Source organism: Dromiciops gliroides, chromosome 4 (assembly GCF_019393635.1).
Source record: "Dromiciops gliroides isolate mDroGli1 chromosome 4, mDroGli1.pri, whole genome shotgun sequence".
Classification (NCBI taxonomy): Eukaryota; Metazoa; Chordata; class Mammalia; order Microbiotheria; family Microbiotheriidae; genus Dromiciops; species Dromiciops gliroides.
In genome coordinates, this window is record NC_057864.1 from 169,829,266 (window position 1) to 169,846,765 (window position 17,500).

Sequence of the window (17,500 nt, forward strand, 5' to 3'; positions counted from 1 at the left end):
GTTCATCAGGGAGAATGGGGCATCCCTCCTTGCACCCACCAAAGCAGTGACTCAGTCCAAGTCCTGATCCTCTCCATCTCATATTCTGCAAGAGATACTGGCAGATGCTAATCCTGCTGAGCCACTGGAAGGCATAGGAAAGCAAATGAAGGAGGAGGAATGTAACATTGGGCAGCACAGAACACAGCACAGGGGTAGCTAGAGGCTTTATGCCAGAGAGAAAGGGACTGGAAATATAGCTGGGGCCAGCTCTCTCTGAGCAGAACACCTGTCTGGGTTCCTTCATCTCCCCACATGGCCCGTGCAACAGTGGAAGTACAAGAAGGGAGGCGAGCATCTAGGAATTTGTAGATATGAGACCCAAAGTCTACAATGGAGAAAGCCCGATTAAACAACTACCCCACAAGCAGATAAGCCAACAGGAACTCAGTAACACAGAAGGGAAAATGAGTAAAAAAATGCAAAAAAAAAAATGAAACAAAAGAACAATGAACGATTATTATACAGAGAGGTGACATGGTGGGTAGAGTGCTGACCCTGGAGTCAGGAAGACCTAAATTCAAATCCAGCCTCAGATATGCCATATAACCTTGGATAAAGTGCCAGGCCTGGAGTCAAGAAGACCCGAGTTCAAACTGGGCCTCTGACATTTACTAGCTGTGTGACCCTGACTAAGTCACTTCACCCTGCTTGCCTCAGTTTCCTCATCTGTAAAATAAGCTAGAGAAGGAAATGGCTAAACCACTCCAGTATTTTTTGCCAAGAAGAACTCCAAATGGGGTCAGGAAGAGTGGGACATGACTTAAATGACTGAAAAACAACAACTTTTGCCTCAGTTTCTTCTACTATAAAATGGGGGCAACATTAATAGGGTTGTTGGGAGGATCAAATGAAATAAAGCAAAAATAATACTTACAAATGCTATTTGTAAAGAGAAACAAAACTTATGACAGTGCCTGATACATAGCAGGTGCTATATAATCATTAGCTATTAAGGAAAAATGAATCCAAATTACCTAATTAGAGAATCCTACAAATTCTTTGAGAACAGGACCTCTCTTTTATCTTTCTTTGTATTGCCAGCACTTAGCACACTGGTCGGCACATTCTTCTTGTTCAGTGGTTTCAGTTGTGTGTGACTCTCCATGACCCCATTTTGGGGAGGTTTCTTGGCAAAGATACTGGGGTGGTTTGCCATTTTCTTTTCCAGCTCATTTTACAGATGAGGAAATTGAGACAAACAGGGCTAAGTGACTTGCCCAGGGTCACACAGGTAGTAAGTGTATGAGGTCAGATTTGAACTCAGGAAAATGAGTCTTCCTGATTGCAGACTGGGCACTCTTTCCACTGTTCCACATAGCTGCCTGCTTAGCATGTAGTAGGTACTTAAGAAATGTTGACCCACTCCCCAGAGCTTATGGAATGACAGCAAGAAAGTTTCAACAGAGAAAGAAAACTTTTAAAATATCATAGCAGGAAGGAAATTAAGTAAAAAAACCAAAGCTATAAATGCAAACTTTTTAAAAGGCAAATGAGAAGGTAGAAAAAAAATTTAAAACACAACGTAGAATCTTTCCAAAGAAGCAGTGACTCTGAAAGAGAAGACAACACATCTGGAACACAAAAATACATGAGTAGAAGAAAAGTTGGCATAAAGGAAAAAAGCAAGAACAACTGTAAAATACATGAATTTGAAACACTAGTGAAAATAGCTGACCTTGAAGACCAAATGTGCAAATTTAACCTAAGGATCATTTGTCTAAGAGAAGACATGACATATTAAAAAAACCTGAATACCATATGGCAGAAAAGAATACAAGTAAACCATCTAAACTTTAGAATATAGACAAGAGAGAAAAACCAAGAATCATTGCCAGAGAAATTCATTAAACTCAAAACTCATAATTTCACAAATAAACAAATTTTGCAAGTAGCCAAGAAAGATCTTCACTTATAAAGGAATGCAAATTAGAATAGCCAAAGATTATTCTGTTGTCATAAGGAACTGGAGAAAAGAAGGGAATAGTATATTCTAAAAAGTCAAGGCTCTTAAATTGCAACCTAGAATAACATATCCTCCAAAGTTGAACCTAATAACACACACAAAAAGTTGGACCTTCAATAAAAGAGTAACATTAAACATTTTCCTTGGGGGTGGGATTTTTTTTGTGTAAAAAAGTTCAAGTTGTAAATGCATTAAGAAAAAAAAAAAGCAAAAAAGAGTAAATAAGCATAATTATCTTGAAATTACTCAAACAAGTAAAAATAATCAATTCAGTTTGATAATAATTTATTAAGTACTTACTTATGGGCCAGGAGTTTCTTAGGTAAAAATAAAGTATTCCTCAAAGAGCTTACATTTGATTGGGGATAGAGGGGAGGAAGCAACATATGTAGATAAGGAAATACAAAGTATCAGAGGGGCAAAGTGAGGGAGGGAGAGAAGGAAAGAAGCAAAGAAGGAGAGGTGGGGAAAAGACAGATCGAAAGACTAAGACAGAGAGAAAGGAGACATAGAGAGAGATGGAGAGACAGAGACAGAGAGAAAGGAGAGAGACAGAGAAAGAAAAGGGGGAAAGAGAGAGGGAGAGAGGGAGAGAGAGGGGGGGGAGAGAGGGGGGGAGGGGGGGAGAGAGAGAGAGAGAGAAGAGAAATGGGGTAAGGGGGAGAGACAGAAAGAACTAATCACTCACTAAGTGGAAGAAATGGAAGTATCTCTCTGAAGAAAAAAAATGGGATTCTAAACCAGGTGGTTGAGTTTTTGGGGAAGGGGAGAGGAGGCAGGAAAAACTAATGAAAACTTCATTAAGGTGTGAAAGGATTGCAATCTTTATCAGCAGAAGTAGCATATGCATAGATAAAATCCTATCTTTTTGAAAGTAATGAAGTAAATATCAGACATGCTATTGTTTTCTTATTAACATGTCATTTTGCTTATCAGCACCCATTCATATCTTTGTTTATGATATATACTGTATTTAAAAGTAATAAAATCATTTTTAAGATTGTGACCAAGATTTTTGCCCCACTAAAGATTACCTGTCCCCACAATGCATATCCAAACTCCCAAACTGTTATTCCAAAACAGAATTATAGACTCAGAAAACAACCGACCCGGAACCTCCTCATTTTAGAGAGAAGAAAATTACACTTCAGAGGAGATGAAATGATGTGTCCAAAGACTCACACCCAGGTAGTGGCAACATCAGAAGGAATGCGGGAAGCTGGCCATCATTTATACTCCACTGTTACCCAGTGGCAAGACTAGAAAAATAACTCAAGTCTAGTTGCTCAAATTATAATCCTTTTTTGATAGTGTCCCAATTTGATTACCTCACTTAAAATATAAACAAATAGCTGTATTCCCCTCCCAGGGTTTTAAACCAGAAAATCTTGTGTCGGGGGAAAGAAAAAACTTGGAGGAAAAAACAGACATTCATTTCCAATAGCCAATCTCCAGATTTAAACAATTAAATTAAAGTTCCTTTGGTGTGTCATTCTCTTGCCCACTAAACTGAGAGTAAGGACGATCACTTACTAAGACCAGCACCCAGAGCTCAACAGCAGCATACTGTGCTGCTATCAGAAACAAAAACCAGCGAAGTATCCACTTATCATAGTGATGTGTGGGAAAACACTCAAATCCCCCATTTTATAGTGGGATAGAGTACAGTGTTGCCAGGAAAATGAAGGTTGAAATCCTGAGCCACAGACATTTATTTGCTATGTGACCATGAGCAAATCACTTCGCCTCTGAACCTCAGATTGCTCATCTGAGAAATGGTTGACACCTGTTTCTACTTCCCAGGGTTGAAAACCTTAATCACCATCATGATGAGCTTTCCTTATGGACTATTAATTGGCACAGATTCATAGATTTTAGTAAAAGGGTCATTCGGTTCTTTTATTTGTAAGTGCTTCATCTACCCCAACATGATTATATATTCCTTGAGTCCTGAATGATTTTTTTCTAGTGTTTTATCATCTCTTTTCTTAGTGGATGGGTATAACTTTTGGAAGACACAAGAACCTGGACAAACTCAATGACCAAACATGATTCCAGAAAACCCAGTTTTTAGCATGTTATACATCTCTTAACAGAGATGAAGACTAAGATACTAACATACACACATAAGTATGCATATGCACACATGCATGTATATACTTATAGCTCTATTCCCATATGTGCATATATACACACATGCATATGTTGCATATATACATATGTGTGTGTGTGTGTGTATATATATATATGAACACAACCAATGTGGGAATTTGTCTTGCTTGATTATAAATACTTGATACCTACGTTTGATTTTTTTTTTAATATGAGGAAAATGAAAGGAAAAGAAATGTTTGTTTCTTAGAAAAAAAAACATAAGATGAAAAATAAAAACAGTGGATGGATATATATTTGCCTAAAGGAACTAAATCTTATACTTTGATACATTAGGATTCTAGCACAATCCATATATAGTCCTAAAAGATGGGCAGACACAATTTACAAGGACAAAAGATGAGCCCAAATAAAATAATAGGATATTCTGGGGACAAGCCAAAGGGAGATGCAAGCACATAGTATTAAAAACTATTATTATCATTGAAAATATGAGCTAAGAGAGCATTATGGTTTTGATATATCCAAAAGCCTCCTTAGTCTTTTAATAAAAGGCTTGATAAGTTTACACATCCTGCCGGATTCTGTAAATGTTATTGAAAAATTAAATGAGTGGTTTTATACACAGTAAGTACCAACAGGGAGGATGTGTGGGTGAGAGAGAACTACAGTTAACCCATTCCTGACAAAAGTAGATCTGTTCTAAGAGCCCATTTATATGTCCCCGGCTGTTTCCCAGTATTATGGGAAAATACTTAAATGGGAAGACTTCAAAAAACTTGAGAAGACTTGCATGAACTGATGCAAAACCAAGTAAGGAGAGCCAGAAAAAATATATACACAGTAATCATACTATAAAGGAAATTTTTTCTGAAAACAGGATTCAGATCGATGCTAGGACCAATCATGTCACCAGAGGAGTGAGATAGTAATGGGTGGTCTACAGCCTTGGGAAAAGGCAAATGTTATCAGCAGTAATTCTTTTTCACAAGAGAAAGCTATATTGAGGAAATGATCTTGGGAGATGTTAACTATGGATAAAAAGTATCAATAAGACTTTTCTTTTTTTTAAAAAAAGAAAGAACATTTAATGAGAAACTGAGAGATATGGGTCCAAATTCCAGCTCTGCCACTTAATGGCTATAAAACCATGGTCAAATCAATTCACTTTTCTGACCCTCACTTTTCTCATCTGTAAAATGGGTTATGACACTTATACTACCTAGCAGGGTTGCTGAAGCATATAAAGTGCTTGGTAAACTTTAAAGCATTATACAAGAAGGTTTTAAAATTAGAATTAGAAGAATTTATTAACTAAGATTTATTAAAAATTAGAAGATTTTTTAAAAGCTAATAAAAACACAGAGGTAGAGAGATAAAGGATATGGAATATTACATATTCCCTCAGTCAGTTGGTGTGTTGGTTTTGCTGATGTGCTTTTCCCCACTGTTTCTTTTTTATTCTCTTATACAAGAGTTGGATCTCTGGGTAAGGGAAAAGGGAAGGACACAATCAGAAATGCAGCTGATATAAATATTAAAATGCCAATAAAATGTCCTAAAGCTAATTTTTAAAAACCCACAATTTAAGATGTGTTTTGTTAGAAGTTTTTTGTTTTGTTTTGTTTTTAAAGAGAAAGAAGAAACTTAGAGGTAGGGGTACAGAAGAGACAGCATACCGACAGGTAGGAACCTGTTTGGAGCAATGTAATAAGAGTTCTCTAAGCAAAGTCGATTTCCTTTTTTATACACACACACACACACACACACACACACACACACACACACACACACACACATTCTTCAATATGTTTATAAAATTCCAAGACAGGTTTAGACTTGAAGGGGAAAAAAAAAAACTCAACTCATGAATAAAAGCATTTCTACCACCCTTACTCCACATTGGGGTCATCATCAGATTAACATATACCCTACAATGGAAATCCGAGGGTTCAACTCCTTCCAGACTCTTCCCCTAGTAAGGTGGTGTTAGGTGTTAGACAACACTCACCTGGTATTTTTTTTTTAAGTGAGGTAATTGGGGTTAAGTGACTTGCCTAGGGTCACACAGCTAGTAAGTGTTAAATGTCTGAGGCCGGATTTGAACTCAGATACTCCTGACTCCAGGGCCAGTGCTCTATCCACTGCGCCATCTAGCTGCCCCACTCACCTGGTATTTTAAACCAGCCTCATAGAGAAATACTCAACCAATACATTGGTATTCCATATGGTCTTCTTGGCATTAATCATCACTCACCCAAGGGATTGAGCAAATGGCTATTTGTAAAGTTGTTTCAGAATCAACCTTAAGGGACAGCTGTGTCAGTGTGCCAAATTACAAAGGACAGGATAAAGAGTTTTGATTTTCTGTTACTTGACTTTGATTGCCACATGGGTCGATTAACTTCACATAGAGAAAAACTCCACCCCAAGGCCAAAGACTATACCCTTACTCCCATCCAGTGACCTCACAAATGCGTGCTCTTGGTTGGTTGGGATGGGAATTGGGTGAGCAAGTCATCTGGAAGGTTTAGTGTTACCCCATACCTACTCCAAGTTAATAGCCTCATGGCTATCAGACATAGGAGGAAAGATGTAGAGCTGGAAGGGACCTTATAGATAAGGAACTGAGGAACAGAGAGGTTAAGGAACTTGCCCAGAGTCACAGAGCTGGCAAGTGCTTGCAGCAGGATTTGAACACAGGTCTTTCTGCTTTCATATCCAGTTCCTTATCAACTAGTGTAGGAGTTCCTAACATGAGATCCACATCACCAAGTGGTCCATGGACAGATTTCAAGAGGTTCATGAACAAGGATGGGGGACAACATATATATATATATTTTTACAAAGTTCTAAGTGAAATTTAGCATTTCTTTCAATGATTTAAAAATATCATTCTGAGGAAGGGTCCCTAGATTTCAGCAGACTGCCAAAAGAGTGCAAAATACAGAATAAATGTTAAGAATTCCTGCACTATTACATGCTGCCTCTCCATTCAATAAACTAAGGACTTTCTGATAATACTAGAAGACTGGCCATGCCTAGACAATGAAGTCTACAAGATGTCAACCCTTTGAATTCTAGAAAGGAAGAGTCAAGAATATCACAGAATCTGCCCTGATGACAGGACACATACAATAAACTAAACCATAAAGCCAAGGTGGAAGGGATGGCACAAGGGTAAGGAGAGACTGAGTCACCTGATGATTTGGCAACACCCTTGGCTCAGCCCATCCTGGATATGACTCAGGCTACCCAAGCTCGGTAAAGAGTCAGGAAGACACAAGTTCAAATCCCACCTCAGAAAGTTACCGGCTATGTGACTGGGGAAAAAAAAAATCACTTCACTGCTCTGTACCTCAGTTTCCTCACCTGTAAAATGGGGATAACAAGATTGCTGATCTCACAGTGGTGTTCTGAAGGTCAAGTGAGATACTCTATGTAATGAACTTTACAATCCCTGAAGTGCTATATAAATGTGAGCTGTTATTCCAGGACTGCAATGGGGACAGCTATATAACAGCTGCCCCACTTGAAATCAATTCAACAAACATTTTAATTAAATGCATAGTGTGCACCCCACAAGGTGTCATGCTGGGTGCTGGAACACACACACAACAAGAAAGGTGCCTCTCTGAGGAAAAGGCCAAACTCTATGGGACCAGATTCCCCATAGAAACAGGGCAAAAAGGGGGTCCTCGAGGCAGAAGTGAATACACAGCAAAAAGAGCACACTCTTTCCTGACTGATTTATGGCTCTAAATGTTGCTCCCAGCCTGTTCTAGGCAACGGAGGCCTTAGGGATACTTTTACTGCCATCTCACAGATATTCAGCCTGAGAACTCTTATCGGCTATAGGTTGGTAGTATTCACAGGCTCTCCCTTGGGTGTCTTAGCAGAGAACGGCTCAGCTGTACAGAACCCAAGAAAGCCATCTCTATTCATGTTTGTTTCTCTCTGTGTGTCTCTCTATCTCTATCTCTGTGGTTTTCTCTATCTCTGTCTCACTCTCCTTCCTCTTTCACTTTGTCTGTCTTTCTCTCTCATTCTTTTGGGTTTATTATAGTTTCCACATATTTTTCCCTTCCTCCTTACAGAAGAACAAACATGATTTCAATACCTTTGGGCCTTTTCATTGGAGTACACTGTAGACATATAAAGGTGTAGATGAGAAAGTCTTGGCTATTACTAGATTTAAAGTAGTAAAATAAATTGCCCACTAAAATTGAGTTTTCTCCTTCTGTTTTTACATGTTTGCATATTTTAGTGGTACCTTTTGTCTTTTTTTTTTTTTTTGCAGGCAATGGGGGTTAAGTGACTTACCCAGGGTCACACAGCTAGTAAGTGTCAAGCATCTGAGGCCTGATTTGAACTCAGGTACTCCTGAATTCAGGGCCGGTGCTTTAACCACTGCGCCATCTAGCTGCCCCCACCTTTTGTCTTTATAGCATTCCCCCCATACACACTCCCCCTCTGGATTCAATTTTCCCAGTGACAAAGAAAACAACCCAACACAATCATCCAAAACACAGACCACAATATATGATACTGCCTGTGATATTCTGTCCTATCAGTCTTCCACTTCTGTTACTAGGGAAGGGTATGTCCCATCATCTCCTCTCTGGGCTGTTCATGGTTTTTCTATTACTCAATATTCCACTTCCTTTTACCAATCACATTCATTTACAGTTGTTGTAGTCGCTGTACATCTTGTTCTCTTGGTTCTGTTTACTGTGCTCTGTATCAATTCATACAAATCCTCCCATGTTTTTTCTGAAATTAGTCAATGTATCTTCTAGAAAGCAACAGCATCAAGCCAGGTAACTAATCACTAAGAGCCCCCTTTTCTAGTCTCTGTCAAAACAACTATCATCTCAAACTCATAATCTACTCTTTCTAAATCCTCATCCACTTATTCTCCATCCCTACCCCTAATCTCCTGGTCCCTCTCCCCTATGTGATATCACAATGCCAGGAATATCAGACTGAAAGGTCAGGCTGTCCCCGCACTCATGGAGACACATACAACAGTGCATTCCCTACAAGTCTGACCCTTCCCTCACAACTCCTACTGAATTTAGACATGAACATGAAGTCATTCTAGGCACTTCTGAAAGTTGCAAGAGAACTCCAGTTACATCCCAAACACAAAGTGGATAATGTGGCTCCACCATCCAAAAACCACAGGCACTTACCTTGCCAAACTGCTCAAAATATTGCTTTACATCTTCTACAACTGTATTCGCAGATAATCCGCCCACAAAGATTTTCTTTGTCCTTGTGACCATCTGTGAGAGAGAGAGAGAGAGAGAGAGAGAGAGAGAGAGAGAGAGAGAGAGAGAGAGAGAGAGGTTAAACAAATTGATTATTTGAAGTTATGTACTATTTTCCCAAGCTACCTGCCTAATCTGATGGATTAGAATCTTTCTCCAGGAAGCCAATTTCTAATCAACTCAAATTCAAGTGGGTTCTAAAGGTAGCAACTGGTTATTTCCAATTTGGAGACTTCTTATAGTCCAAGGACGGGACCTCCAATCATAAAACCCAGCTCCATCATGATTTACTAAACAGAAAACACAACAATTCAAAGCTATTTTTCTCCTAAGGGACCTACATCAACAGGATAGCTAAAAGCATAGGATAGGGAGAGAAAATACCCATCAAACTAGTCATGACAAAACACAATCAAACATATCATTCCTTCAGGTGAGAAGTGATGACATATCACTTCGTATCCTAGCACAGATTTATGGCTCGATGGTTTCAGAATCGCCTATCTAACCAAGGAGCCTGGAAACAGATGGGACACAACGTTGCAAGACAGGACTCTTCTGGATCCAGGGTAAGAGGCCCTGGGCCTGAAACCCAGGTCTGCTATTGACTTATGTTACCTTTGAACAAATTCCTTCACCTCTCTGGGCCTCAGTTTCTGTATCTGTAATGTGAGGGGGTTGGACTGTTATGGTGGCTTTCCAGCCCTAAAATTCTGAATCTGTGATCCTTGGAAGGAGGCGGTTCAGTGGTAGTAAGGGCTGGTGGGCTGGAATGAGGCCAAGAAAGGAAGCTTTGCATGAAAACTCAACAGAGCAATCTGAGCCCCTTGGCAAAGGATGAGTATTTGCAAGAAAATAAGTTGTTCTCACTCATATACACAACAGAAGGATTGAAAACTGTAATGTTGCACAGGCAGGGGCTTCGAAGAAAAGTTGTGGGTAACTTATTTGTGTATAATAAATGTATGATTTAGTATATTTGCACATAAAGGTATACATATATCTGTGTACTATATAGGTAAAAACAAAGTCTGAATAATAAATAGTTATCCCTTCCGCATCTCGACTTTCCTTATTGTGGTTTCAATGTATGGCAGTTTGGCATGAGAAATTAAATGGGAATTTGGGTGGGGTTTTGCCGAAGCCAAAGACAACACATGAAGACCAGTAGATGACACAGGAAAAGTTTAGAAACTCAGAAATGAATTAAATATATGTTTAGTATTGTATAATATCAACAGGGTTTATCTTTTAATACCACAATAATTCAGACTTCTTCTCTGGTATGAAGGGAGAGACAAAAAAGTTTATGAGATTGTCCAGATCAAGGGGTTGCCATGCCCCTAACCCCCCCAAATGTGAAAGGAATAATTGTACTTGGGTAAAAAAAAATATGGTTGGAATCACCATTAAGTGGGGAAAGCAAGAGAGGGGAAGTCAGGACACCTGGGATCTAGTGCTGCTAATTCACTGTGAGACTTGCGGCAAGTCATTTTACCTGTCTGGCTTTCAGGAACCTCATAGGAGCAGTAGTAGTAATAATAATAATAACATACATCAGTGGCAGCTAGGTGGTGCAGTGGATAAAGCACCGACCCTGGATTCAGGAGGACCTGAGTTCAAATCTGGCCTCAGACACTTAACCCTTACTGGCTGTGAGACCCTGGGCAAGTCACTTAACCCCAATTGCCTCACCAAAAATAATAATAACATACATGATAACAACAACAACAAACTAGCATTTATAGAGCACTTTAAGGCTTGCCAAGCCCTTACAAATATTAACTCGTTTGATCTTCACAACAACCTTGGAGGTTAGTGTTATTATTATCCCCATTTGACAGATAAGGAAACTGAAGGAGATAAAGGTGAGGTTTTTGCGCAGGATCACACAGCTAGTGTCTGAGGCTAGAGTTGAACTCAGGTCTTTCTGACTCCATGTCCAGCTTGTTTACCTACTGCTCCACCTAGTTTAGCTCTTTTTAAAGGGAAGAAGATACATATACTAGTTGACTCCAAGGTGTGTTCTATCTCTGACACTTTGTGCTCCATGCATAATTTGCTGTGATTTCCAGTAAACAGGTGGGCAACTGATATAAAGGGATTTGAAATAAAGCATTCTTGCCTACTTTCTTTCCTAGAATGCAGGGTTGTCCTTAAGGCAACACCTCTAGCAGAAATCTCCCTCTGCTCCAGTTTCTTCCAGGCTCTTTTCCCTCTCTTCCCAGAGCCATTCCTCCTTATAGTCACCAGGATTCCCCTTCTGATCCTATCCAGAGTTTACCTGACAGAGGCCAAGGTTAGGGGGAGGGGAGGAAGCATATACAGAAATTCCACAGGTTCTTTCTAGATCCCAAAATGAACCACTTTCCCCAACTGTCAACTTGTATTTTTCAAGATCTGCCTATATGAGAAAAGGCTATATTTACATAATTAACGTGGACTTCAAATGATGCCTATGAAATAGACTGTGGACGAATCCCAGAGGACTGCACTAAAATATCATATTTAGCGCTGAAAGGGCCCTTAAAGGTCATATGTCAAAGGAGGTCCACAAGCTCATTTGACATATGAGGAAAACTGTGGGGTAGAGAAAGTTGTTTTGCCTAAAGCCACACAGGTGGTAAATGTTGGAGCATGATTTAAACTCAGGTCCACTGGGACCACAAATCCAAAGCTGCATCCTGAGTCCAATCTCCCTTTCAACTTCATTTACATTGTAATTTCGGAAATGCTTTGTCGGCACTTTTAACTGACTTCCAGATTGGCAGGGGCTCCTAACACTTTAGCTTTAACCCCCCCCCCCCCCAGCCAAACTGTAATTAATGGTCTGCAACCAAACACTTAAATGATCTGTAAATAAGCAGTGTGCTCCCTTTCGCATTTCAAAGGGATCCTGGGGGAATCCTCTAGTCACATGAATAATGTTTCCCTAATTTCTGTTTTGTAAATGGGATTCCGCTCTTCCTGTAGTTTTTCAGAGGGTTTTCAGGAAGCCCATACCTGTATTCCCATGGGGGGGGGGGGCAGAGAATGAAAAGCCTGAAAGTTTTCTTCATTCCAGATTGCTGAAGCAAACCATGTGTTCCAGCCCCCAGTCACAGGCAAGACCAAAAGTCTTATTAAATGAAAACTTTCTTTTTACATCCTCCACTCAACAGCTGTGGCACAAACATGAAACTACATTGGAAAACGAGATCCACCAGTTAGCTGTTAGAGCCACATAGACTCCCCAAAGGTCTTTTTAAAAAGTGTCATACAAAAGTTCAGACACACACACACACGAATCTATGGGCATGACCAAAGGGTACAAATCTATCAAAAGTTTACTAAAAAACATCCTCCCCAAGAAGCCATTTGGATACAGTGACTAAAGCCCCACTCTTAAGAATATATTTTTTTGGGGTTTTGTTTTTTGCAGGGCAATGAGGGTTAAGTGACTTGCCCAGGGTCACACAGCTAATAAGTGTCAAGTGTCTGAGGCCGCATTTGAACTCAGGTCCTCCTGAATCCATGGCCGTGCTTTCTCCACTGCGCCACCTAGCTGCCCCTAAAGTCCCACTCTTTGAGCAACACTAAAGGGAAATGGTTTTCATCAAAACCTTCCAGACATGAAAAGGTCAGTGGGGATTTGTGAGACACATGGTTAGCTGCTCACTGACGTTGCCCCCGCAGGAGTCAGCAGCACAGCCGGGGAGGAGCTACGGAGCTCAGGGGTTGACCTCTTGTTGTTTTTCCTACCAAGGGAACAGTGGTGGGAATGGAAATGATTTACTCTGGGAATCTAGGCTCTATTACAGCTGAATGGGTTGTGGGTAGCTAAATGATTTGCATATGGGGGACCAGGAAGGAGGAAAGCCCTGTGCCATTCTCATCTCTAGCAGCCTTTCATTTCCTTTGCTCTTGGGGAAGGGGTGGTGGGGAGAGGAAGGCAGATCCTGGTCTAGCTTCTCCAGTGTCATGGTGAGGCTAAAGTCCAAATGTCTTCTTTTTTAATCACTACAATTCAAAGAGGGGTGCGGGTTCGCCCCCCTCCCGTGGATGTGTTCACAAAGTGGGGAGGGGAGTTAAACCTCATCCTTCTCCTCTAAACATCATGGACTCCAATCTGAATGAGTTTACACATAAGCAATACCTAAAATCATTTAAGATCATAAATATTGTAATTAGCACATATTTAAGCAGGACATTTAAGGAATGTGCCAGATGTTATGCTGGATGCTAGGGATGTAAAAACCAAAATGAGCTCCCTCAAGGAGCTTACATTCAAATCCAGCCTGGGACAGTTAGGACCTATACAATCTCAGGCAAGTCACAAAACCTTCCAGAACTTCAATTTCCCCATTGGTAAAATGAGGAGGTTGAACTAAGTGGCCTTAAAAGTCACTTCCCTCTCTGGAGCTATGAACCTATGAACAGTCTATTCACAACTTGTCTTTGGGCCCGCACAGGTCTGAAAGCCAGGAATAATACCCCAAAAAGCTGGTAAAGCATCTTTTCAGCACAGGAAAGAATTACTCACGTGGGCTGAACTAGCCAGATGATCCAAGGGTTTAGGCCACTGGCATTTATCCCCTGATCTGGCTGGGACTGAAATGCTGCAGGGTAGCCTACTGCTCACCTGCGAACACTCCCATTCAACATCTAAGAGAGTGCCATGCCCTTGGGAAAGAGAAGGAATCAGGATGCTGGGACTTTTCTACTTCCCAAATGTCCATACCACCTGTGACTTTTCTTCTTGGACAGCTGCTGGGCCCAACATTTGGCCATTGGGATGATGCAATCATTAACTCCAGGAAGTGTTCTTTGGCCTGCTTTGAGCTGGGGATGCAAGATCAGGAGACATGGTCCCTGGACCCCTCCAATGTTCACGGTGCCACGTGGACCAGCCAAACACAGAGCCAGTCATCTCTCCCTGGACAGACAATCCCAATAATCCATTCTGCTGCTTACTTTTTTTTGAAGCATGGCTTTTGTTTTTTAAATGTTTAAATGTGCAAGGCTTGGGGTGAGGAAGACCCACGATCAATTCCTGCCTACTATGTGACACTGGGCAAGTCATTTAACCTGTCAGACCCTGCATTTCCTCATCTGTAAAATGGGAATAATAATGATACCTACATCAAAGGATTGTTGTTAGGATTAAATGAAATCACAAAGGCAAAGTGCTTCAGAAATCTTAAAGTGCTACATAAATCCCAGCTTTCATGTATTTTATTTATTTATTTATTTATTTACTTATTTATTTATTTACTTATTTATTGATTGATTGATTGATTGATTGATTGAGGGGAGCAGGCCTCAGGACCAGGAAGACCAAAGTTCTAGTCCTGTCTCTTACCCATAAAGGAGGGGAGATCCTGGGCAAGTCACTTAACCTTTGAAAGCTCCCAGCAATTCTCTTAAGACTAGAAGTGGGAAGGAAGGTGCTAGTCTGCACCAACAAAGGGAATTTCTTCTACCAAAGAAGTCACAGGTCCATGCCCTATCCCTTGGCACAGTGATCACAGAGGAATTTTGAAAACAAAAATGTTTTCCACCAAAGGAATATTTGGGGGTACAGTTTGGGTACAGCCACTGGGGCAAAGCTGTGTCCCATCTCCCCTACCACCCCCAGCCTCTAAGGCAATGGCACTTCTGGGCATAGTAGGCCAGAAGGGGATCCATTCAATAGTTTTACTGGGGGTAGGGGGTGAGAGTGTCTAGAATGATAATGGAAGTTGCTGTTTTTCACATATGTAAGCATTTCTGGCTCTACCAATGAAACCCCAACACTCATTCTTCTAGCACGATTATATCGCCATTTATATCTAAGAACTGGACCAAGAGAACTTATAAGTTAAATTGAAGATAACCCTCTATCTCTTTACCCTTGTCTAAAGATTTAGTCCTTCCAGAGAGGGAAGGAGAGAGGAGGGAAGAAGAGAGGAGAGAAGGAGAGAGGAAGGAAGGAAGGAAGGAAGGAAGGAAGGAAGGAAGGAAGGAAGGAAGGAAGGAAGGAAGGAAGGAAGGAAGGAAGAGAGGGAGGGAAGGAAGAAGATATCCTGTCTTTCCATTTGATGTGTCAGATTCTAGGGCTATTGGTAAGGTTTTTTCTGTTTTTGAAAAGAAGTGAAATAAAGGTAAAATAATTTTAAGAAATTAACTTGGGGATATCTACATCTGCTACTTCCTACAGAGGCTGAGGATCATGTGAAAAAAATGAATGAATACTATTAACTAAGTAGATCTGAAAATCAGTAAGTATGAGGACAGCATGACACAATGGGAAGATCATTGAATTTGGAGTCAGAAGCCCTGGTTTTGAATCCCAGATTTGCTGCTTACCAACAGTGTGATCTTTCAAAAGTTTCTTACATTCCTCACTTTCCTTAGCTATAAATTGCGAAGGGGGGGGGGCGCACTGGGAAGAAGAATGGCCTAGATGACCTCATGTCACCTGCAGCTCTAAATCTATGACATGATAAAAAAAAATCAATGCCCCCTCCCCCAAAATGACTACTACTACCATCAAGCATAAACCCCAACACTGGAGAATACACTCTGGGCATGAAACGGCCTTGGAAAGGAATGGCTATCTACATGATGAGGCACACAGAGGGAAGCCAGCCCTTACCATCAACAATTTCCTGCAAAGGTCTTTCCATTTCTTGGCTATACACACTCCCCCCGCAAGAGAACACAAGCCATTTGTTGGCTTGGCAATACTTCCCAGCCTCACACTTACAATAGCATCTTTTCTCCGTTCAACTCTGCCAGCTTTTACTGCTCAAGAACCAAGCCAAGCTAATAGACGCTCTCACACCTTGGTGAATTGCTTGAAATTGTGTTACCTCTAGTAGGGTTTCCCAACCTAAACTACATAGCAGAATGGCAAAACAGACAAAGCTCCACCTTTGTCACTGGTAACTCGAGGGGTAGGGGAGGGAGGGGAGAGAAAGGGTTAATTGAGAGAGAGAGAGAGAGAGAGAGAGAGAGAGAGAGAGAGAGAGAGAGAGACAGAGAGACAGAGAGAGACAGAGAGAGACAGAGAGAGACAGAGACGGAGGGGCAGGCAGGCATGGAGGAGGGGAGGAGGGAGAGGGAGACCAATTTTTAATAGGTTTTAAAAAATAAAGATCTCTGGCAGTAAAAGTTTTGTGAACCAGTAAATTTGTTATAGACTGTGGCTATGAAACACTGAAAGAAAGAACCTAGGATTATAGAATACCAGCTGTAAGGAGACTTCAAGACAATCCAGACTAATATCTTGATTGTACAGAAGAGGAAACTGAGGTCAAGGGAGGTGAAGTCATTTATCTGAAGTCACATGAGAAGTGGCAGTGCTGGGATTTTTAGTATGGGATAAGAAGGGAGGAAAGAATCAAGAACTTTGCAAGAATAACCGATTCCAACCATGAAACATGATTTGAGTCATCAAGTCACAGGAAGGGATCTTTGAAATTCTCTCATCTAACTTAGGGGGAAATGACTTACTCACTGTCACTCAGTAAGTATCATGTCCCTTGAGTCAAAGTCTGGTGTCTGTTCCACTATTCTTAACTGACTCTCTAACAAAATATACCAATGCTGGGCTTATATACAGGTATCCTGAACAATTCCTTGATAGGTATTTGCTACACTGAGCTTAGGATAAGGAAAAATTGGGGAGGGGGGGAAGGAATACAAGACAGTTATGAGGTAAGCCCCCTCCCATGCCCCCCACCTCAACCAAATACCTGTCTCTGATGATTAAATACTCTACCTGTAGGGATTTATCCCTCATGGTAAGCAATGCCCTCTGCCTACAGTCCTCTTTAAACACACACAAAAAGCCAGCCAGATGGTGAAAAACATCAAAGCAGACTTCCTGTCGACCCAGCCTAGCAACAAGAGGGCAACGGGGTGGGGATATTATAGGAGAGATGATATGTCCAGAAACATCAATGTGGAGAGCTCTCCCCACCCTCCACTTTCCAGATCTGCCCAAGCCCAGTCCCCAAGGATGAACAAAATGGTAGGTGGTCTGGCCAAAGAAATTCCTCACATAAAGGATTTAAGGGTAAAAGCCTTAAAATGAGTCAACTAAATGGCCAACCAAACTCATCTAACTGGTTGTCTGTCCCACCAC

At 40.9% G+C, this 17,500-nt stretch overlaps 1 protein-coding gene across 20 annotated transcripts in view; it reads right to left on the reverse strand.

Moving 5' to 3' along the window:
• The window catches only part of MSI2 (musashi RNA binding protein 2), a 561,091-nt gene that overhangs the window by 365,715 nt on the left and 177,876 nt on the right, over positions 1-17,500 (reverse strand). For all 20 annotated transcript variants that reach the window (XR_006356258.1, XR_006356257.1, XR_006356256.1 and 17 more), the window contains exon 6: positions 9,313-9,405. Coding sequence is in view for 17 of the 20 variants with exons in the window: in XM_044000333.1 (XP_043856268.1) it covers positions 9,313-9,405 (93 nt within the window). In the remaining 3 variants the exon portion in view is untranslated. The remainder of the gene's footprint in view (positions 1-9,312; positions 9,406-17,500) is intronic.